The 19,600-nt window shown below is 56.3% G+C and overlaps 1 protein-coding gene across 4 annotated transcripts; it reads right to left on the bottom strand.

Annotated features, from left to right (window-relative positions):
- Positions 1-2,582: 2,582 nt before the first annotated feature.
- On the bottom strand, positions 2,583-19,162 carry AGAP2 (ArfGAP with GTPase domain, ankyrin repeat and PH domain 2). Of its 4 annotated transcripts, none has more exons than XM_033116921.1 (19): positions 18,918-19,144; positions 12,325-12,383; positions 11,596-11,683; positions 11,310-11,395; positions 11,016-11,163; positions 9,890-10,024; positions 9,442-9,551; positions 8,850-9,008; positions 8,601-8,687; positions 8,412-8,516; positions 7,820-7,982; positions 7,512-7,631; positions 6,637-6,765; positions 5,660-5,719; positions 5,280-5,428; positions 5,085-5,175; positions 4,746-4,968; positions 4,357-4,612; positions 2,583-4,187 (listed from the first exon to the last, which is right to left on the bottom strand). In XM_033116921.1, exons 1-19 carry the CDS (start codon positions 19,075-19,077, stop codon positions 3,945-3,947), a joined length of 2,571 nt encoding a protein of 856 aa, XP_032972812.1. In that variant the 5' UTR covers positions 19,078-19,144; the 3' UTR covers positions 2,583-3,944. The 4 variants fall into 4 exon arrangements, with proteins under 4 accessions (XP_032972812.1, XP_032972810.1, XP_032972813.1 ...); XM_033116919.1 differs by lacking the exon at positions 18,918-19,144 and adding an exon at positions 14,082-15,963; XM_033116922.1 differs by lacking the exon at positions 5,660-5,719 and having other exon boundaries at positions 18,918-19,162.
- Between the last annotated feature and the right edge of the window lie 438 nt (positions 19,163-19,600).

Raw genomic sequence — 19,600 nt, forward strand, 5'->3', positions numbered from 1 at the left:
CCCCGTCTTTCTCCCTCCTCTTGCTCCTCATCTCTGAGGTGTACACCCTTCCTGCTGAAGACTCTCCACTGACTCAAAAGGTAAGAAAATGGCTAGAAGGTATGGGACTCCCAGGTCTCCAAAAGTGGAAAGTGAGGGATTCAGTTGTTGAAGGAGGTAGTATGAGACTGACCCTCTCCTTACTGACTGTATGCTTATTGTGCATGTGGCACTTAAACTGTTTTCTTTAGCAATGGAATGGGTAGATCCCCAGATCCATTTGTATATCTTGAGGAGAGGGATGCTTCATCTGGGCAAGATCCGAGACATGGCCTCAAGGGCAGCTGTAGTCAGCATGCTGGGTTCAAATCCTCACCCCTCTATTTACGATTCAGTGGGGCCTTGAAATGGTATTTAATTTTCAAGTGCTGTTTTCCTCATGGGTAAATTGTGGGTATAAGTATACTGGCCTTATAGGGTGGTTGTGAGGATTGAATGAGATATAGCGTGTCATGCTCTTAGCCCAGTCCCTAGTCCACAGTAAGTGCAGAGGAGTTCTGAAGAGACTAGATGGTACTTGGAGTCAAGGGTCATAGAAGGAGTCCCAAAAGCTGATCAGAAGTTACAGTAGAATCTTTTAGAATGGGGGGTGAGGGGTGGAAGAGGCTGGAGCAGGAGGGTTCTCTCTCATTTGATGAGAGTGGAGTCTTAACATCATCAGAAGATAGAGTTCTGGAATCCTCACTAGATTTAATCATTTTGTACTTTCAATAATAAATTCCTTTTTACTTTCCTTTGGCTTTTTGGTGGAAGTCCCATGGAGGAGGTTGGTCGGCCACAGCTGTGCTAAGGCAAACAAAAGGAGGGGAGCAGGGTGTGTAGCAGATGGCAAGCAGGTGGGGTGGGGAGGAGAGGGGGGATGGCAGCAGGAATCCAGGGGGAGGAATCCAAGGCGAGCTAGGAAGGTGGCATGCGTAGCAGTTCTCCTTCAGCCCCTCAGGGAATCCCCTTCTAGAGTCCTATCCTGCCACCACCTGGAGGGCTTGTTTTGTCACCCATCCACTACCACCCTTTACATCTCCCACAAGGCCAAAGATGAAGCCCACGAAAAAAGAACCCCATGGATTACTCAGTGTTGGGATCTGCTGGGGGGGTTGCTGACACCCTGACTACCTTCCACTGGCTGGAAATGGAAGGAACTTCCCCCTGGCCTGTGGTGGTTCCCTGTGGTAACTCCGTTCTCCCCAGGGTCCGTCTCCTCCCCATACTCTCTTACTCTTGAGCTTCTGAGGAAAAGAGACAAAGTAGGGGGAATCCAGGGTCTCTTAACTGCAAAGGCAAATGGCCAGGTCTTCCAGTTGAGTCTTCTTTACTATTTGGCCCTCTTCCTCTCGCTTTGCCGTCCCAGACCACATACCTTCATCTGCACCTGTCGCTGTACCTGTACCCCTGGGTCAGGCTGCTGCGCTGGGTGGTCCCTCTGCCTAGGATCCTGCAGAACCAGGGCCTCCATATGAATGGGAACTGGGCCTGTTGCTGCAACCACACCTGGTTAGCTTGGTGGCACAACGACAGCAACTGAACATCCATCATGGGGCTGAGAGAGGATGAGGGCCAGCACCACCTCTACTGGAAGTTGCTGGACCATTGGTTCATCAGGGTGGGTGACAACACATGGGGTGGCTGTGCTCAGCCTGGGTTGGCTGCTGGCCCAACACCACCCCACCCAGCCCTCTCCGAGGGCAAACACTTCTGGGACAAATGGCAAGACTGGCTACATGCTGAAGCAGGAGGTGCTGTAGCTGTTGGCTGTGGCACTGGCCATGGATCTCTGTGGCCTCAGTGGCCCTGTAGATGACATGGAGGGGGTCGAATGTCTGCATTGGCTGGCCATGGAGTTTGTGGACACCAGGGACCTCTGTGCTGGGAGCTCTTTCACCTCTTCCCTCCTGGCCAGCAGAAGGACCCCTACTGTAATAAGCTCTACTTCTATAAGGTTGGTGCAAAAGTAATTGTGGTTTGCAAAAACAGCAATACTTTTGCACTAACCTAATAGTACCAGGGGCTCAAGGTGAGCAGGCTAGCCTCGGGCAGTCCTCCACAGGCCTGTGCAGGAGCCCTTACCAGGTGCCCTCTGAACACATATTGTTCAGATTACAAAAAAACAGATACCAACCTGCCCAAGGCAACCTCGCTAAGTAGTGGAGGGTCCAGTTTCAAAATAAGATCTGACTCCAAAATTCCTGCTCGTAACCAAAACTACCCCATCTCACCTCTCCAAGCAGCCCCTTCCCAGTCCTCTCCTCAAAGCTATACACCCCAACTCCTTCCCAGAACTGGGGTCATCTTGGGAGTCAGTGACTTCTCTGCTCCCTGGATCCCCACTGTTATTCTGACCTGTCTGTCTCCTATTACATGAACCCAGAACTGTTTTACATGAAGTATCTGACCTGCTGCTACCTCAGTGCCCTCGGATACCACCCTGCCACACCAGCCCCAACAGGAGGCACCCTCTGCTGGCCCTCTCCCACCTCCAGTTCCCCACCTTGACCACGGCCATTCCCTGACCCTCCTCTTCAAGAACAGACCAGTAGCTCACCCCCTAGACAAAATCATTTCCTCTTTAATTGCTGTTGAAGACTCACACCACCTGCCTCAGAGGAGATGGGGGCATTCCCCCCTGCCCCTGCCCCTCTCCCCTCCCCAATTACCTGGTCCTTTGCAAAATATTTTAGCCAGGAAAAAAAAAAAAAAAAACGAAAAAACAGAAACCACTGACACAGATGGCCCAAGGCCTGGGTTGATTAAGGGAGGCAGGGCTGGGCCAGGTAAGTCCACCCCACCACCCTCTTTCTGGGGATGGGGCAGGGGTCCTGGAAACCCTCCCAGCCACCTCACTTCTTACCCTGGCTGGGAGGGAGCATGGGGTTAGGGATGGGTCTGGAGCTGTTCCAGTGGGAGGAAGGGGCTGGATAGGAAGAATAGTGGGGGAGGGGTCCCATTGTAGGGGTGCCCCCTACCCCAGATCACACGGGTGCTGCACAGTCACAGGTACGCAGTCACGGTCACAGACACAACCCAAGAGCACCCCCACCCCACCCCACCCTTTTCCCACCCTTGGCTTCCCCTGCCCTGAAACTCCCTCCCCAAGCCCCTGCCCACCCCTACCCCTTTGCCTTTGTTGGGGAACAAAACAATAAATTACAAGGCCCCTCCCCGATCCCCTTAGCCTGTTCTTATGTCATTCCTTTTCCCTCCCAAGATAGCAGTGAGGAGGGACTCAGGCTCTTGGCTCCCCCAGCCCTTTAGCTTCCATCCATGGGTGGGTGTTGGGGGGACATCCTTATTTCCACTCCTCATGGTCCCTTTCACGGAAAGGGTTGGGGACCCCCTACCCCCATGGGCAGCAGGGGTCCTGCCCCTCGCTGCCTTTCCCCGTTCACTGGGCAGTGAGATTAGCATGGAAGGGGTGGGGGCCCAGTATTGGCCCCAAGTCCTGGGGCTAGCTCTCTCACGTACTAACCCCTCCCTCTGGCGTGGCGTCGCCCCAGGAGCCAGCCTGGGTATGTGTTCCCGCCGTGGGATTGTCGAGCACAGGCAGGACTGGGCCTTTCCCCCACCCTTAGGGGACGCGAGCAGGCTTAGACAAACGCCCAAGAGCAGGTACCACGGTGCGGGCGCCGGCGTCCCCTTCCGCAAACACCGAGCAGGTAGACCCAGAGCAATCCCAGTGTGGAAACAGTGGAGAGGGTGCGTGTTTAGCAGGGGTCTCCATGCCTCGTTGGGGAGAGGGAGGTGAGTTGGTGTCTTCTGGGAGGCGTGGGGGCTGTGCCCTCGTGGGGGGAAGTGCTCCCGTGGGGCGGGGTGCGGATTCGAGAGGTGAGTGGGTGCTTCTGTCCAGAGGTCCACCCATTGCGGACGTGCCGGGCCCATGGGGGAGTGGGGGTGTCTCCCCCACTGGGCAACTATACCAGCGCGACGGGTGCGTCGGCGCGGCCCATGCTGGCGGCGCTGCTCCGGCGGCGGGGGCTGGGCGTGGCGGTAATGCTGGGAGTGGTGGCCGCGCTGGGGGTGGTGGCTGAGCTGCCGCCCTCCCCCGGGCAGCCGTGCTGGAGAAGGATGTCAGCGCACAGCTGGCTTCCGGCCTGGCGAGCGTAGAACAGTGCGGTGCGGCCCTGCGCGTCGCGGGCAGTCACATCGGCGCCGTACTGGAGGGAGGAAACAGCCGCGTTACCGTGCGGCCCCCGTGCACGTCACCCGCACGCCGCTCCCCAAGATTTCCAGGCCCACTTCCTTTGGAGATACCAGGCTTCCCCCGCCTGGCTGTTTTCGAGATGGAGACCTCAAAGACTCTTTACCCAACCCCCACTTACGTACCCACAGCAGCAGCTGCGTGATGACAACGTGGGCGAGCTCAGCCGCCAGGTGAAGTGGAGAGCGAAGCTGCGAGTCCTCTACGCTGGTATCAAGCGGCCCGTGTCGTGCATGTGCCAGAAGCAGGAGAACGGCGGCCACGTCCTGGGCTTGCACCGCGGCCCACAGCTGACGGCCCAGAGGCTCCTCGGGAGTGCCCAGAGGTGCCAAGAACAACAGCTGCTCGTACTTGGCGCGAATCCATGACTCACGCTCCTCCCTGCAAGACCAGGCATCAATGGCAAAGGCTCTCGGGATCACCAGCCAGACGCTCTACCCCTGGGATCCTCTCCGGATACACACACACACACACACAGACACACATACACACCAATCTGTTTCCTCACACGTACCGCGAGGAGTCCTGCGTAGGTTTGGCGCGGCCCCGCGTGTCGCTCTCCCACACGCGGTTGGCCATATCGTTGCCAATAGCCGTCAGCACCAGGGTCAGCTCCCGCGGCCAGTCGTCCAAGTCCAGCGAGCGGACGCGCGACAGATGTGTGCCCAGGTTCCGGTGAATGCCGGAACACTCGATGCAGATGAGTGCGCCCAGGTTCAAGCTGGCCCACGTGGGGTCTGGGGACGGAGTGCAGAGGTCGGCTCCCTGCCCATCAGCATGGGTATCCCCGCATCCGCCAACTCCAACGAGTCACACTCCCTCCCGGGCCCCTCCACTGCCCCCTTGCGCTCACTGGGGGCCCCGCAGTCCACGCAGATAGAGTTCCCCTTGGCATTCCGGATGGCCTGGATGGCCACGGCTTCACTTTGGCTGTCTGTGCGCAGCTGCAGAAAGAGTTGGGGTTATTATTGAGTGTCCCTCTGAGCCAATCTCCGACTCCTCAGACACTCACCTCTGCTCTCCCCTCAAAGCCCCCTACCGCCATTACCTTGACCTTGCTGCTCTCACAGCATTGTAGACTGGCTAAGATCTGACTCTCGATTGCCTGGACCCAGGCATCCCGCTCTTCAAAACTGGCTGCTTCAAAGTGCCACGTCTGACCGGTGCTGGACACGATCAAGAACTCGAAGTTTTCCTCTGGGTTGGGGATGGGATGGGGTCATTAAGGAGAGAGTTCAAACAGGGGCCACCTTCCCCGAACCCTTCCTCCCTGATGTCCATCCCAAGCCCCTGGGAGTGGGGCAAAGGGGCTGGGGGAGCAGAGGGTGGAGGACAGCAGGAAGCTTGAGCACATGCAGGGGAAGGCAGGGTCACCCCCCACCCCTCTGCACCCCAGCTGAGCGCCCCTCCCAGCTCCCCACTTGTTACCTGCTTTATAAATATTTCTTAAACTACCAAAGGATTTTAGTTTCCACATTTTGCGCTTGGCTGGTTTCCCGAAGCGAAGGAGATAGAGATAGAATAGAGAGCAGAACAGAGAAAGAGACCAAGAAAGAAGAAAAAGAGGCAGATGGAGAGATAGAGAGAGAGTGACAGAGAGTGCCAGAGACAAAGCAGGACAGACAGATGGGGAGAGAAAGCAGAACTAAAGTCAGTGGCCCCGGAGCAGAGTAGAGCAGAAGCCAAGAGCCATGAGAGTAGGCAGATCTGGAACCTGGGTCTGAGCACCCGGCAGAGAGCAGGGGCGTGGGGACCAGTTATCATGACCAATGAGGAGCTGGGTCTCTGGGAGGGGAAGGGATGGTCAGGATCTGAGTAAACACAGGGGAAGGGGACTGAAGGTGGGTCACAGCCCTGGGATGAAGGCGCCTGGGGTTCAGGAGGAATCTTGAGGGTCTGAGGGCTTCACTGGGTACAGAGAGGGGGATCACTGTGGTCAAGGACTGTCAAGGGACTTTCATGATCATGGGAAGTTACTGGGAACAGGGGCTGGGTGGTCACCGAGTCCAGGAGCTGAGTCAATAGGGGACAATGAGGTCAGAGGCTGAGTTCCTGGGGGTCATGGGGGCTTCTGGGTGCAGGGGCTGGAGTGGTATGTAGAGCTGAGGGCAGGAACAGAAGCTAGAGGGTCATTAGGAGAGGAAGCAGGAGCTACAGATTTATGGGGGTCACTGAGCATGGAGGCTGGGGACTGCTGGGGTAAAGGCATTAGACGGGCAATGGGAGGAAGGACAAGGCTGGAGGATGTCTATCCACTTTTTATCTCCCACTAAATTATGTGCAAAGTGGTAATGATAGTCAAGCACTCAGCTCAGGCACTTTTCCTCCTGCAGGAACTAGGCCAGGGATCTGGAGCTGGGGGTGAGGATCCAGGATGGGGATGCAGCTACCCACCAGGGCCTTACCTTCAGCCTGCCCAGCCGAGCCTTCAGTCTTGGATGGTGTTGTCAATTTTTTCCTCCTCTGCTTCTTCACCATGGGAGAAGGAGGGGGTTCCCGACTCAGGGGGCTCAGGTCTCCAGATGGGGTACAGTCTTAGGGAGGGGGATACAGCTGCCTCAGTTGCCCCTCCACAGATTTCCTGATTTCTCCATAGCCTGTCTCCTCCCCTGAACTAGCTTTGGCATTTTAGGGTTCCCCTCCTCAGCTGTCCCTCTCCAGGAGGTCCCTCTTGATCATTCCTGAGGATGTGGGCAGATAAGTGGTTTAGAGTCACACCTGCGCTCAGTTCCTGGCTCTGCCACTTACTGGCCTTGAGACCTTGAGCAAGTCACTTACTCTTCCGAGCCTCAGTTTCTTCATCCCTAAAATGGGGACAATAATCTTGACCTGACAAGGTTGTTGTGAGGATCACTTTTTACAATGTTTCTTGCTATTTTAAATAAACAAACAAACACTTGTTTGGACATTCTAAACACTGATTGATGGTTGACTATGTGCTAGACAATGTTTTCAGTTTGTTTAAGCCTCAAAGCAACCCTCTGAGGTAGAAACTATTATCTCCATGTTATACATGAGGAAATTGAGGCATGGAGAGGTCAAGTAATTTGCCCAGTGACAAGCCAGAATTCAAGTTCAGGCAGTTTAGCTCCAGAACCCACTTGTATTAACTATTATGATAAACAAGGTATGACTGAACTTGGTGCCTGGCACCCAGTAGATGCTCACTGTGTCCACTCATGCACTGATTCCAGCCTCCAAGCTTCCACCCAATTTCATTTCCCGTCCCCATCCTATTTGGGTCTGGAAAACAGTGGATAGAGGATGGGTCCTCACTGACCAGTGCTGAGGGCTCGGGCCAGATTCCGGTCTGGTTTCAGCAGGTGCTTGGATGTCTGGTCTGGTGGTGGCTGCAGGGAACTGGGGCTGGGGCTCGGGCTTGGGGTGGGAGTCGTGGCTTCTGTTGGAAGGGGAAGAAGATAAAACCTCAGTAAGCCACTCAGTCTCTGGGCCCCATGCCTTCTGTGGTCCCTCTTTATCACCCACCTTCCCGATTATCTAGTCCCAGCCCCTACTTCCTTACTGCCCCTCCTTTTCCCCTAGCCCTGGCCACTCTCCTGCCCCTTTGTCGTGAGCCCCACTACTCACCATGCCCTTCACCCATCTGGACAGTGCTCATGTCCTTGACCAGCCCGTTGATGCTGGCTGAGGGGCCAAAAGCAGAGATGGCTCGTGGGGGCCGCTTGCCGGGAACTTTAACCGTTGTGCGTAGCAAATCCATTTCCTTGCCATGGGTACTGTGGATGTAATCCTGGAGGGGTATGCGGGTTGAAAGTGTAGGGAAGGTTGCGTTCTCTGGTGGTGCTGGGAAACAGCCAATAGTATGGGCTGGAGAGGGACTGGGAAGAGGGCTCTGAGAGCTGAGTGGGTTGGGTGAGCTTCTAGGGGATGAGCCAAACAGACTTGGCCCAGCATTGTCTCCTCCAGAAAGCATTCCCTGAATGGCCAGCCAGATGGAGGTCCTTTGTCCAGGCTCTCCCACTAGACTGCAAGTTCCTGGGGAGATCTAGTCACCTTCCCATCCCCAGCATGGGCACATAGGAGCTGCCTAACCTTTACCATGCTTGCTAAACTTAGGAGAACAGAACAGGAGTATCCCAGAAATTACATTAGTGTTTGTCAGAGGCACAAATCGTCGAGCTGGAAGGGCACCGAAGTCCCACCAGTCTCTGCTACTCACATTAATGCTGGGGTGGTACAGTAGGAAGCCATTACTAGACAAGGTAACATATTTCTTCTTCCATTCTTTGTTCAAGGAGTTGCCGCTTCGCTTTAGTAGGAAGCTCTGTAGTATGGAAAGAAACATTTGTGAGAAAAGCCAGTGAAGACCAGCTACCTGCAGCCTGTCCCCAGCCCTTGGACCACCCACCTGTTTGATGGGGATAGCTCGCCCACTCCCCGTTGTCTCTCCTCGACTGTCCAAGCTCCGCTTCTCTGAGTCACTGCCCCGACGATTCTGCAGTGGTCAGTGGCATAAGTTAGAGGATGGATGGAGGGATACACTGATGGAAGGCCAAGGAAGACAGATGAATAAGGGCCCAACAGAGGGGTCTAGGAACCAGAGAAGATAGGCAGGTAACAGGAGACAGGAGGATAGGAAGGTCAGCACATCCAATACCGCAAAAAGGCTGGTCCTGCGCTTGGCTGCCCGGTGCAGAGACCCTGGGGTGCTCAATCCAGCCACTGCAGCTGCTTCAGCTCGGAGCTCCCGGTGACCAACATTGGGTGAGGATGGAAGGGAAGAAGAGTAGTCGCTAGTGTGGCCCCCATTACTAGCCTGGAGGCAGATGGAAAAGTCAGAACAGTTGAGATGCCGCCACCCCACCAAGCTACAGTTACATCTAGGGATGAGGAATCCGAGAAATTCCTTGATTTCATCACCATTTATTTGTACTATCATTAATAATAAAACTCCTGACTAGCATTGTCATGGTGCTTTAGATTTTACCAAGGTTGACTTCACAAGTTGTATGCCATATAATTTTCCTGACAACCTAGGGAGGTTTAGGTGACTTGCTCAAGGACGTTGCAAATGGTGTTTGAAATCTTGTTGCTTTTCAGTCCGATGCACTTTTTACAAATGGTGTCACTACCATTTCTATCTGCCTCTCCCCCACAACCTCCTTGGGTACTCCGTACCTGTCCTTGGATCTCTAGCCACTCCTTTGATTCTTACCAGTCCCTCTTTGGACCTTGAAACCCCAACTCACCTGCCCAGCTACAGGAGTGGAAGCAGCTGAGTGGCTTGGGGAGCTGGGCAGGGACTTGCAGGCAGCCAGAAGCTGTTGCTGTTTGCGCAAGGTCACCACCTTCTGGGCCACTGAGGGATGGGGGATGGGAAGGAGATGTGAGCCGGGCAGACACTCAAGAGCACCCGTCACTACCCAGCTTTGAGAAATCCCCAATAGATAACATAGGCCCCAACTTCCTTGTCACTGTGTCTTTCATGCCACATGTAGACTTGCCACTCTTCCAGCCCACGAAGACCTTGAGGCTATTAAGTAAAACTTTTCTGACCTTCCTGATCCATCCTTCCTCCCACACAGGCTAATATCCTACCTATCACTCACAGAGAGAAGCCTGGATACAGAAACCCTTAAGAATATCCTAGGCCTCTAGCTCCCTGTTTCTCTCATATCTTGGGATCGTCACACTCACCCTCCTGGAAGACCCGGTCCACATTGAGCCCATAGGTTGCACAAGTCTCGTAGTAGCTGCAGCGTTTCATATCAGCGCACAGAGCTCTGGCACGAGCGTCACCCACAACTCGAGGGGATGAAGCACTGATCCTGTCTGAGGGGACAGGAAAGGAGCAGGATTGGGGCTCCTTCCCCACTTTTCCTGCCTTCCTTTCCCTTGAACTCTAGTCCCTGGGCCTACTATGGACAAGGTCTGAGAGAATATCTCTCCTGGACCCAGTGGAATGGAGTGTAAAAGCCTTTTTTTTGAGTGTTGGGCCCAGCTGTAGTATGAAGAGGCTGGGTGAGCTCTGCGTGTCTGTGTCTTCCAAGAATACTTCAGAGTTGAGTGGAGCTTCCTGACAAGGTCTGAAATGGGTGAGATTCACGAGTAACAATCACCCTGTCCTGCAAATCCAACAGGCCCTGAACTGAGTGGAAGGACACCTGGATGAGCACTAGGAATGCCATGGGTGTCATGTGGACTGCTCACTCTGTAGCAGGAAACCAGGAGGCAAGCGACAGGTGGGAACAGGCACTTGCTGGACAGGCATACAGACAGAGAGTCCTGCCAGCTCGACACAGGTAGGTAGTGGAAAAAGCTTTTCCTGGCCAGGGTGGAGAGTCTGAGCACCTCGGAATCACTTCTTTGAGAACTAAAAGGTTTTCTGCTCTCTGTGTTTTCTCCATCATTTCATTTGTGTTTTCTCTTTGTGTTTAGGTAACTTCCTTTGAAAGGTGTCAGCCTGACCCAGCTGTAGCAAGGGAGAGAAGGAAGAGGCTTTCTATCTGCACTAGCGCCTGAGATTTTGTGTGTCCCATGGTGGTGGCATTGGGAAATAGCAGTGTGAGAACACAAGGTAGGTGACATCTCAGAGGAATGGAGACTGCTACTACAGCTGTCCCTTCCTCCCTGGAGAGCGCCCTTTACTCTGCTTAGGTCTTGGGAAGTTTGTTTTGGTTTAATGACTCCCTTATCTAGAGACCAGGCTCCTTCCAGAAGGTAACTAGAATCCAAGTGGCCATTTCCACACCTTATCGAGTTCTTTCGTGTGTTGGGCAATACCCCAGTGGCCATCAGCAGTGCCTTCCCAGTTCCTCCTTACCTTGTGTCCCCACCAGTGCCAGTGCCAGACCTCCTCGTCCCTCCCCCCGAAGGGAGCTCAGCTGCCCGTGGAGACGGCTCACGGCCTGGAAACTGTTCTCATCTTCCAGGCTGAAGACCAAAATCACAGCATCTGCCCAGCCTGAGAACTTGCGGGGGATGAGGGAGCAAATGGAGGGTCAAACAAGTCTACTTCTCCGAATGCTATTCCCAGGGAGACCTGGGGAACCAGCGCCCTCTCCTTCGGCCAGTGCTGACCCCAGCCAGCCTGCCTACCCTATTCCTCAGCCCTCACCTTGGCATCGGGTGCCCCAGCTTCCTCTCGGATTAACACCAGATGAGTCTGTCCATCCACCAACATCTCTTTCTTGTGCTGCTCACCTGTCCGAAAGGGTTGGAAGTGGTAGTAGGTCAGCGGTCGCAGGTCACCAGACCTCTCCCAGCTCCCTCTCCTTTAGCTATCATGGCCTCGTCCTTCCCTGTGGTCTCCATAGCTGCGTCCTCATTGATCACACTGCATAGTCATTGATCCTGGATCCCTAACCACAATCCCTAGTCTACCATGGCTCCTGAGAACTTACTCTCCGTCTTCTCCAGCACCTGGTATGAACCAGTCAGGAATCGATGGATGAGCGATGACTTCCCACTCCTGGCGTCACCCAGCACACCCTGAGGACGAGGTCGTGGAGCAGAGATTGTGGGAATTAAGAAGAGGCAGGACACTTGGGTCTGGACATTCCAGAGAACTTAAAGAGACTGGCAGTGTTAAGTCACCAAAGAGGATCCGACATGGCCTGGATGACAGTTGGTCAGGAAAGAGCATTAGGGAGGACGAGGCGAGGAGTGTGGCAAGAAATGATCCCAGGCTCCAAGTGGACCACAAACTGAAGAAGCTCAGCAACTCAGTACCGTGTGTGTGTGTGTGTGTGTGTGTGTGTGTGTGTGTGTGGTTTAGAATACATTCTAGATGTGTGTATGGTGGGGGAGGAGCATGTCACAACCCTCGGCACTGGTTGGGAAGTGTTACCCAATTGTAAGCTAGAACACTGAGGGCCAAAGGAGAGATGCCAGAATTGAAGAGAAGCCTGCAAGGGGACCATGGACAAACAGGGAAAAGGAGACTAGAGAAGAAAAAGTTGTGAGGATGTATGAAGCCCCAGGAAGGTGCTATGAAGGTAGAATCTCTGGATAACTGGAAAACTATTCCCTACTCTCACAGAGAGAGGAAAAGGAAGAAGGGAAGGGGAGAGAGGAGAGTGCAGTGGACAGGAGATCAACCTTTGTACAGACAAGGGGACTGGGTTACCTACCAGGCGTAGTTCAGGAATGGAGCGGCTCAAAGTCCATTCCTGGCTATTGACCACAGCCTCTGTAATGGGAAAGGAGCCGTAAGACGGGATGCTCCAGGCCCAGGAGGACTCCCAAGCCTCAGCTACCCCTCCTTCTTTTGCAGCTTTCCTTAACCCCCAGGACCCTGCCTGGGCTGGAGAGCTGTGTAGAAAGGCTAGGTTTGAGAGTGGTCCCCAGTCCTCCCATCCTAGCCAGCTCTCCCCACAGCTGTTGCTGCCGCTCAGTGGTTGCTTAGCAACGGCGCCAGCAAGACGAAAATACTTCAGATGGCATCTCCCTTAAAACACATCCCCAAACGTAGGTCCCTGCTCCAGACCGGGGGGACCAGGGATCCGACAGTGGTGGGTTCTTCCCTGTGGAAGGAGAATAACAGAAGGTCTCCTCTGCCTGATTCCCAGGGCAGACCCTGGGAGGAGGGACTGGGACATTTAAGGGAGTGGGTCTTCCTCAATTTCCATTTCACTGGAGAGAAACTGAGGTGAGGGATATCCCTTCCCTTTTTCAAGGTCAATGGCGTGATGGCCCTGACCCCTCCCCACAGCCCAAGGAATGGTGCTCGGATTTTCCATGCCTCCCTCTCCCATAACCTTCCCCACAAGCACCCTCCAAAAGAACTGTGGGGAAGGGCTCCGTTCCCTGGCGGAGAAAAGCCACAGGCCCAGCGGAGAGGAGGGATGGATAGATGCTCCTTCCGCCCGCCGGGTCCAGCCCCCGCGCCTGACACTGGCCGGACGTTCCCGGGGCGCCACAGCTGCGGCGGGAACTCTGAGATCCGGAGCCATCTGCTCCCACCCGCTCCACAGCCAAACCCTGGAGCCGCCCCCGCTTCTCCCGGACCTGCCTCCTCTCCGGGAATGTGAGCCGAACCATGAGTCCCTCGCCTCACTTCCAGAAAAAAAGATAAGAAATATAGACACCCCTCCGAAGGAAAACAAAAAAACACTACCTTCCCGGTACCCCCTCCCAAGTCTCCAGGGGGTAAGAATTGCCTTTGCAGCAGTTCCGCCCCCTTGAGTCACCCCCGGTCAGCCCCCTGGGAGTTTCTGTACGGTTCTGGGGCCCTGGTGGGCAGTGGGGGAGGGAGGCTTCCTATCAGCCCCCTCTTACTTCGCATTCAAGTATTCAGCACGACCCACCCGACAAGCACTCCCGTACTGCCCAACCCGCCTTTACTGCACGGAAAGAAAGAGTCCCTCCTTGCTGCCTCATTAGCCTGCTCTCAGCCCAGGGGAAGACCTGTCCCTGGCGAGGAGCTGCCTGCAAGGTCACTCTCATGCCACCTGCCCTAAGCGCTCAGGAGAAACTTAGGCTTCCTCATGCCCCTCACCGTCAATGTTCCTCTGCACAAGGCAAAGCACTGTTTCCATGCTCCCAGCGTCCAGCTGAGGCTGGAAGTGGGGTCTGGGGCTTCTCGGGGAGCAATTTCCTAGTCACTCTGACCAAGGGCATTATTTTCCCAGAAAGCTCTGTCTGAGGTTTTCTGAGTCCTGCCGAAATCAAGTCAGCTTCTCATGTCGTCGCACAATGTAGCTACTCACCGCCCTCCCTCAGGACCTCTTATTTTTCACCCCAGTCCTCGGCAGAGAAGTGAGCCTGGTTCGTCTACCCACCCAAGAGAAAAGCATCCCTAGTTGAATTCTGCACATGGCTCCCCACCCAAAGCTAAGCATTCCAGGTGCCCTCACCCTCCCTGTTCTCAGGCCCTGGTCCTACTCACTAGGGGAGGCACGGAGCTCTGCGCCCAGCAGCTCTTTGGACCCGCTGCCAGAAGACAGGCCCGGGGGTCCAGGAGGGTGCCCGGAGCCAGGAGGCCCCCCTGTGCTCTTGGTGAAGATGCCGCTGATAAACTTGAGCATCTTGCGATCTCGAGTGGATGCTCGGCCCCCCTCCCGGCCCCGTTTCAGCCCCGGAGCTGAAGGCTCCAGAGTGATTGGAGGTGCAGGCCCAGTCGGCTGCACGGAGGCGGCGGTGCCAGCAGCGGCTGGAGCCAGGGTTGCTGGGACAGTTAGCGGAGGAGCAGAGCTGGAAGACGGTCCCGGGTGTAAGTCACTGTTGTCCAAGGTCTTACTCTTGCCTTTCCGAGGGGACAACTTCCCTCGTGCTCCGGGCCCAGCCACGACCCCACCAGAGGTCATGGCTGCGGCTCCCCCTGCCCCAGCGGCAGGGGCGGCAGCGGCAGTGGCAGAAGCTCCAGTCCCGGCGCTGCTCTTTGATCCCTTGACTCTGGGCTTGCCCTCGCTTTCGGGCCATGACAAGCGGCTACCTGCACCTTTGCCCCCGCCGGCTTTGGCGCCACTCGTGGTCACTGTCTTGCAGGGTTTGGGAGCCGGTGGAGGAGGTGCCACCTTAAGCCTCCGGCTGCCGGTGCCGGGGTGAGGAGAGGACGAGCCGGGGACGCCGCCGCCCGCCCGGCCTTCGGGTTCCGGGCCCCCCCAGCTCGGGCTGCTGAGCAGGGGGCGCCGGGAAGAGGTGGGGGCGCCCCCAGGCTTGGGGTCGGGGCTCAGCCCCCCGGAGAGCAGGGGCCCTGGAGGGGCGGCCCAGAGGGAGAGGCGGCGGCCGGGAGCGGGGGAGATGGGGCGGGCCGGACTGGCCGGAGCCGGGGACAGGGCGGGGGGCTCGGCGCCCCCGGCGCCTGTGCTGCTCGTGCTGATCCACAGCGCATCCTGCCGGTGGAAGAGACGCTCGTGCCGCTTCTTGCCCGGCTCCTCCGCGCCTCGGGGGCTGCCAGGATCCCCGGTCTCCGCACCTCTGGTCCCGGGGGCGCCTGCTGCGGCCGCAGACGGAGAAGGCGGCGGCGGAGGCACCGACTCGAGCTTGACCAGGGTCAGTGAGATGAGGTAGGTCGTTGTCCGGCGCTGAAGCGCGCCCGCGCCCCGGCTCATGGGGCCCCGAGACCCCCGAACTGGGGAGGGGAGGGGACTCCCCCGGACTGTTTCAGGGGGGCCCGGCCATGGGGCCGCCCTGCTTGCTGCCCCCAGCCCCCGGACCCCGCTGAGCCCCTGGCCCGGCTCCTCTGTCGCCGCCGCCTCCGCCGCCTCCGCTTGCGCCCCCCTCCCATCACACGGGGCGCCCCCTCCCCATGCTCCCCGCCCTGCGCCCCCACCCCGTTGGAGCCCCGGGACCTTGGTGCTGCTCCAGGGAGGCGCGCCGGACCGTGCACCCCAGCCTGGGTGGGGGCGCTGAGATGGACGGGGGAGGGCGGGGAAGACAGTAGTGGGGGCAAATAGGGGAGAGGGGGAAAGGGGGGCAGAAAAAGGGGACCTGAGGCTAGGGGAAAAGAGGAACGGGTGCGGGGGAGTCAGGGGCGGGGTATCGGGACTCCAGGGACAGGGGCTGCGGATGGGGGTCGGAGAACGGGTCTTTAGGATGGTGGGAAGCTAATGGTGCGGGGGATTCGCAGGGGCGCGGGGAGGATGCTGGCGATGGAGATCCAGGCGCCGGCGGGGGAGGAAGGAGGGAAGCCGGAGGGGGTGGGAACCCACGGGTCTGGGGTCTGGGAGGGGAGGGGCGTGAGATCCGGGTGAAGGGTCTGGGGGGCTCGTCGGGGCTCGGCTCAGTCCGGATGCGCGCTGTGTCCGGGCGCTCCCCTCACATTGAGGAGGAGGCGGCCCCCGCCCCCCCTACCCTATCTCCCCCCCACCGTCTCTCCACCAGAGAGGCTGTATGCGAAGGCAGTGCAAAATCCAGGACTGGATTTCCCTCCCAAACCCTGGGCTGGATTTCCTGGAACTTGGACTCATCTACTCCAACTATCTAGCCCCCTCCCCTAGCACAACACAGGGAGAGCGACCGTTGGGTGTAGCATTTAGGGATAAGGGTAAAAATCAGTCTATGGATGGACAGTCTGCGGCGAAAACAGAGCAAATTCGGGGTCAGTGCCAATTCCTGGGAAGCTGAAGTGGGAAAGTGGAGAACCCTGAAATCCCTTTCCCAGGACCCCTTGTCTCCCCTAGTTACTTACACATGTTCCTTTCAACCACGACCCAGCTCCCTTGCCCACCTTCACCCCCTCCCCAGTACGCAATATATCGTTGGGGCCACAAGTTGAACTCAACTGTCCCAAAGTGAACTTGGAAAGTGTTCCCAGGGGATGGGGACAAACATGGAACTTAGCAGCATAGAAAGGAGGGGTGGTGCCATCAGGCGGGGAGACATCTGGGGGCTCGGAAGAGCCTGGACCGAAAAGTGAATCAAAGCCTCCAGCTCGAGGTGGAAGGAGAAGGAATATGTCTACAGATTGACACCCCCCCATGCCAAAATGCATCCGGTCTCCATAGCAACCGTAGCTCCAAGAGTGCCTCAGAAACAGCGGGGATAAACAGAGAGGAAGGATCAGGGTGTGTAGTGGTGGTGGTGGGTCCGCCATGGGATTTGGGATTCATGGAGGCACCATCCTCACACCTGGTTACCCACATGTGGGATATTTAGGCCCTGAACATAAGGAGTCCCTCAGTTGAGGCAGCTGGAGCCGGCTTCCTTTTGGTTACCACTCAGTCTCCTGAGGTTTTCGGAGTAGGGCTCTTTTAGAAGGTTAAAGAGGAGATAAAGAGAAGGGAAACGTCAGCTCTTAATCCCCCACCCCTCTAGGGACCCTGGAGTTCAAGGCTCACTGTCCTCCAGCCTGGGGAGAAGGATGAAGGGGTTAGGCCTATGGGGAACAGAGGCTGAAGTGGGATGGGAGTCGGGGGAGGCCTCCCCGGAGCCTTGTAGACCCCTTCCCTGGACTCAGGGAGTCTCAGCGTTCCCCTAATTTGGCGTCCCATCCTCCTGACGCAGCCGAGACTATAATAGTCCGTCGTGGGCGGCTCTTGGAGGCAGGAGCCGGCGAAGAGCTCAGCTTGGTAGGGGGTGAGAGTGGGAGACTGTACCAGGGTACTGGGGGCCCTTTGTTCTTCCCAAGACCTGTACCCAGTTCCTCCGCGGGCCTGTCCTGAGGTCAGCAACCTTTCCGCCCAGAGGCCCGACCCCCGCCGCCCCCTTCGCCCCCGCAGCGCCAGGATAACACCATCCCCAAAACAAGAGACCCTTCAGTGTCTTTTTCTGAGAGAGTGGAGATTTGTTGGTTCTGGCTTAATTTTCCTTCCTTCCATTGGTGGCCTCAGTTTTCCTTTATATTCAATGGGAACAGAATCCTGACTCTCAGGGAAATAGTGGAGCAAATCACTTATGACGTGTGGAATCTTCTCAGAGATATTCTCACTCCCTACTTTTCCAGGGCTAAGCAAAGCTCCTCTACCAAGATCTAAACATCCATCCTCCCGCCACCTTTTTTTTTCTTCTTCTTCTACAGGGGTGGGGCTTGGAGTTCCTCCCTAGGAGGTCCCATGGGGCCACTCCCCCTAGGTCTGCCTTTCCAACCACTAAAGCTGTGGGGAAGGTGTCAGCTGTAGTTCTTGGCAAAGGGTCCAGGACAGTACATAAGAGGGGCACTAGCTTCAGAAGGGCACTGGAAGGGGATCAGACTGCTCCCTTAGATAGCCTGAACCAAACTGTTCCTTCCCCCAAGTTATGGTCTGGTGCCCTTACCATCATAGAGATCTAGCAGGAGGAGGTATCCTTTAAGGAAAGAATGGTTTCTTGACTATCCCCACCCACCACCCCAGGTAGGCAGCTAAGAATGGAGAGGGTGGGAATGGAGGACGTGATGCAGGATGTGATGGAGGACGTGCTTCTCCCAGGCACCTGTCATGAGCAAAGTAGCCTGCTTTTGTTAGCTCTTTGTCGCCTCAGTTGAATGAGATGAGAGCAGGCCAGAGACCACCTCCAGCTCCATCAGTTCCTTAGTGGTGGGGTCTCATGGATGGATGAGCTGTTCCTGCCAGGGCCCCACCACAGGCTTGAGGGCTGGGGTGGGCAAGAGGATGTGGCGGATGGTGTTGCCATGGCAGCACTTCCTCCCTATGTTGTCATCACTTGCTCTAATGGCAGTAAGGAGGTAGAGCGGAAGGTATGTGGGGGAAGACAGGAACAGGAGCATGGGGAGGAGAGCAGACCTAGAAGAGTCCTGGGGACTTCTCTGCACTTCGGCTGTGCAGAGCATGCTGTGAGTGTTAGTGTGTGCCTGGAAACATGAGAGTCTCTGTGTGGTGTATTTCAATGTGTGTGTGTGTGTGTGTGTGTGTGTGTGTGTTTCTCTCTACAGCTGGAGAACAAGAGGTCACTGATCCTTCATGGGTCCTGGGAATGAACACATTATCCAGTCCCAGAACCTCCTGCCCCAGACTGCTTCCTGCCCTGGACTCCCCAGGCAGGGTCCAAGTCTACCATGGGTCTGTCACGGCCCATGCTCACCCACTTCTCCATTGCCAAGAAGATCGGCTCAGCAGTGACCTGTATTTTGATCCCCTGGGAGAAGGATCAGAATTGGAGAAAGAGTCCACGACACCTCCCATGTCTTTTTCCATCCTTTCCAAATGTATTCTTCCCCTGAGTCTCAGCTCCATTTCGGGGACAAGGAAGTAGCTGATTGGGAAATAATGCATGACCTGGCAAACCCTTCTATACCCCTGCTGGTCGCTGATACACCCAAGTTGCGAGAGAACCCTTCTCTTACCTTGTATGCTGTTCACTGAGGCTCGGATGCTGTCCCGAAGTTCCGGGTCGCCCACCCTATCTGCCAGTTTCCTGAGGTGGCTTAGAGCCTGCTTGGCCACGTCATGTCGTTTGACTTCTGCTCTCACTGCAGCTACAGCCAACTGCCTCTGGGCATGCATGTTGCCCAGACCTGTCTTGCCAGGCTAACAGCAACCTCTGGCCCCGAAGCCCATGGCCCCGCAGCCCCCAAACCCCAGAAAGCCCCTTCTGCTGTGCCCCAGAACTCCCTGCCCCTGCCCGCCCTTCCGTCTGTCGGCCTCACTTCCTGACTGGTGAGTTTCAAACCCACAGCCTGGGACAGCACTACCTCCTGCACCTCCCACCCCCTCTAGTGTTGGCCCATCAGCTCTGCCAGCAATCCTCTGCTATGATTCCCCAGCCAGGTGGATGGAGAGACCTTAACAAGCATCCTAGGGCCTCCTGTGGGAGGTGGCTAATTAAATGGGTGTTGGTGCTGGGAGAATGTGGCAAGCCAGGTCCCAGGTGCAATCCCAAACTCTTGGTAACCTACAGATTTGTGTTCAGTCTCAACCTCTCACAGGAATCCATACACACTTGGCCTATCACTCTTATAGCCCTGGATTCCAGTTTATAGTTGTACTTACCACCCACTCTACTTATCCAAAGAGCTTGCATACTTAC

The sequence above is a fragment of the Rhinolophus ferrumequinum genome, chromosome 10 (assembly GCF_004115265.2).
Source record: "Rhinolophus ferrumequinum isolate MPI-CBG mRhiFer1 chromosome 10, mRhiFer1_v1.p, whole genome shotgun sequence".
NCBI classification, from domain to species: Eukaryota; Metazoa; Chordata; class Mammalia; order Chiroptera; family Rhinolophidae; genus Rhinolophus; species Rhinolophus ferrumequinum.

Excerpts from the sequence above, each read along its gene's own strand:
- AGAP2 (XM_033116919.1), bottom strand. The coding sequence starts at position 15,246 with ATGAGCCGGGGCGCGGGCGCGCTTCAGCGCCGGACAACGACCTACCTC. Across the intron at positions 8,688-8,849 it reads GCAGGACCAGCCTTTTTGCG|AATCGTCGGGGCAGTGACTC; the intron begins GTATTGGATGTG and ends TGACCACTGCAG. Across the intron at positions 7,632-7,819 it reads CCAGATGGGTGAAGGGCATG|AAGCCACGACTCCCACCCCA; the intron begins GTGAGTAGTGGG and ends CCCTTCCAACAG.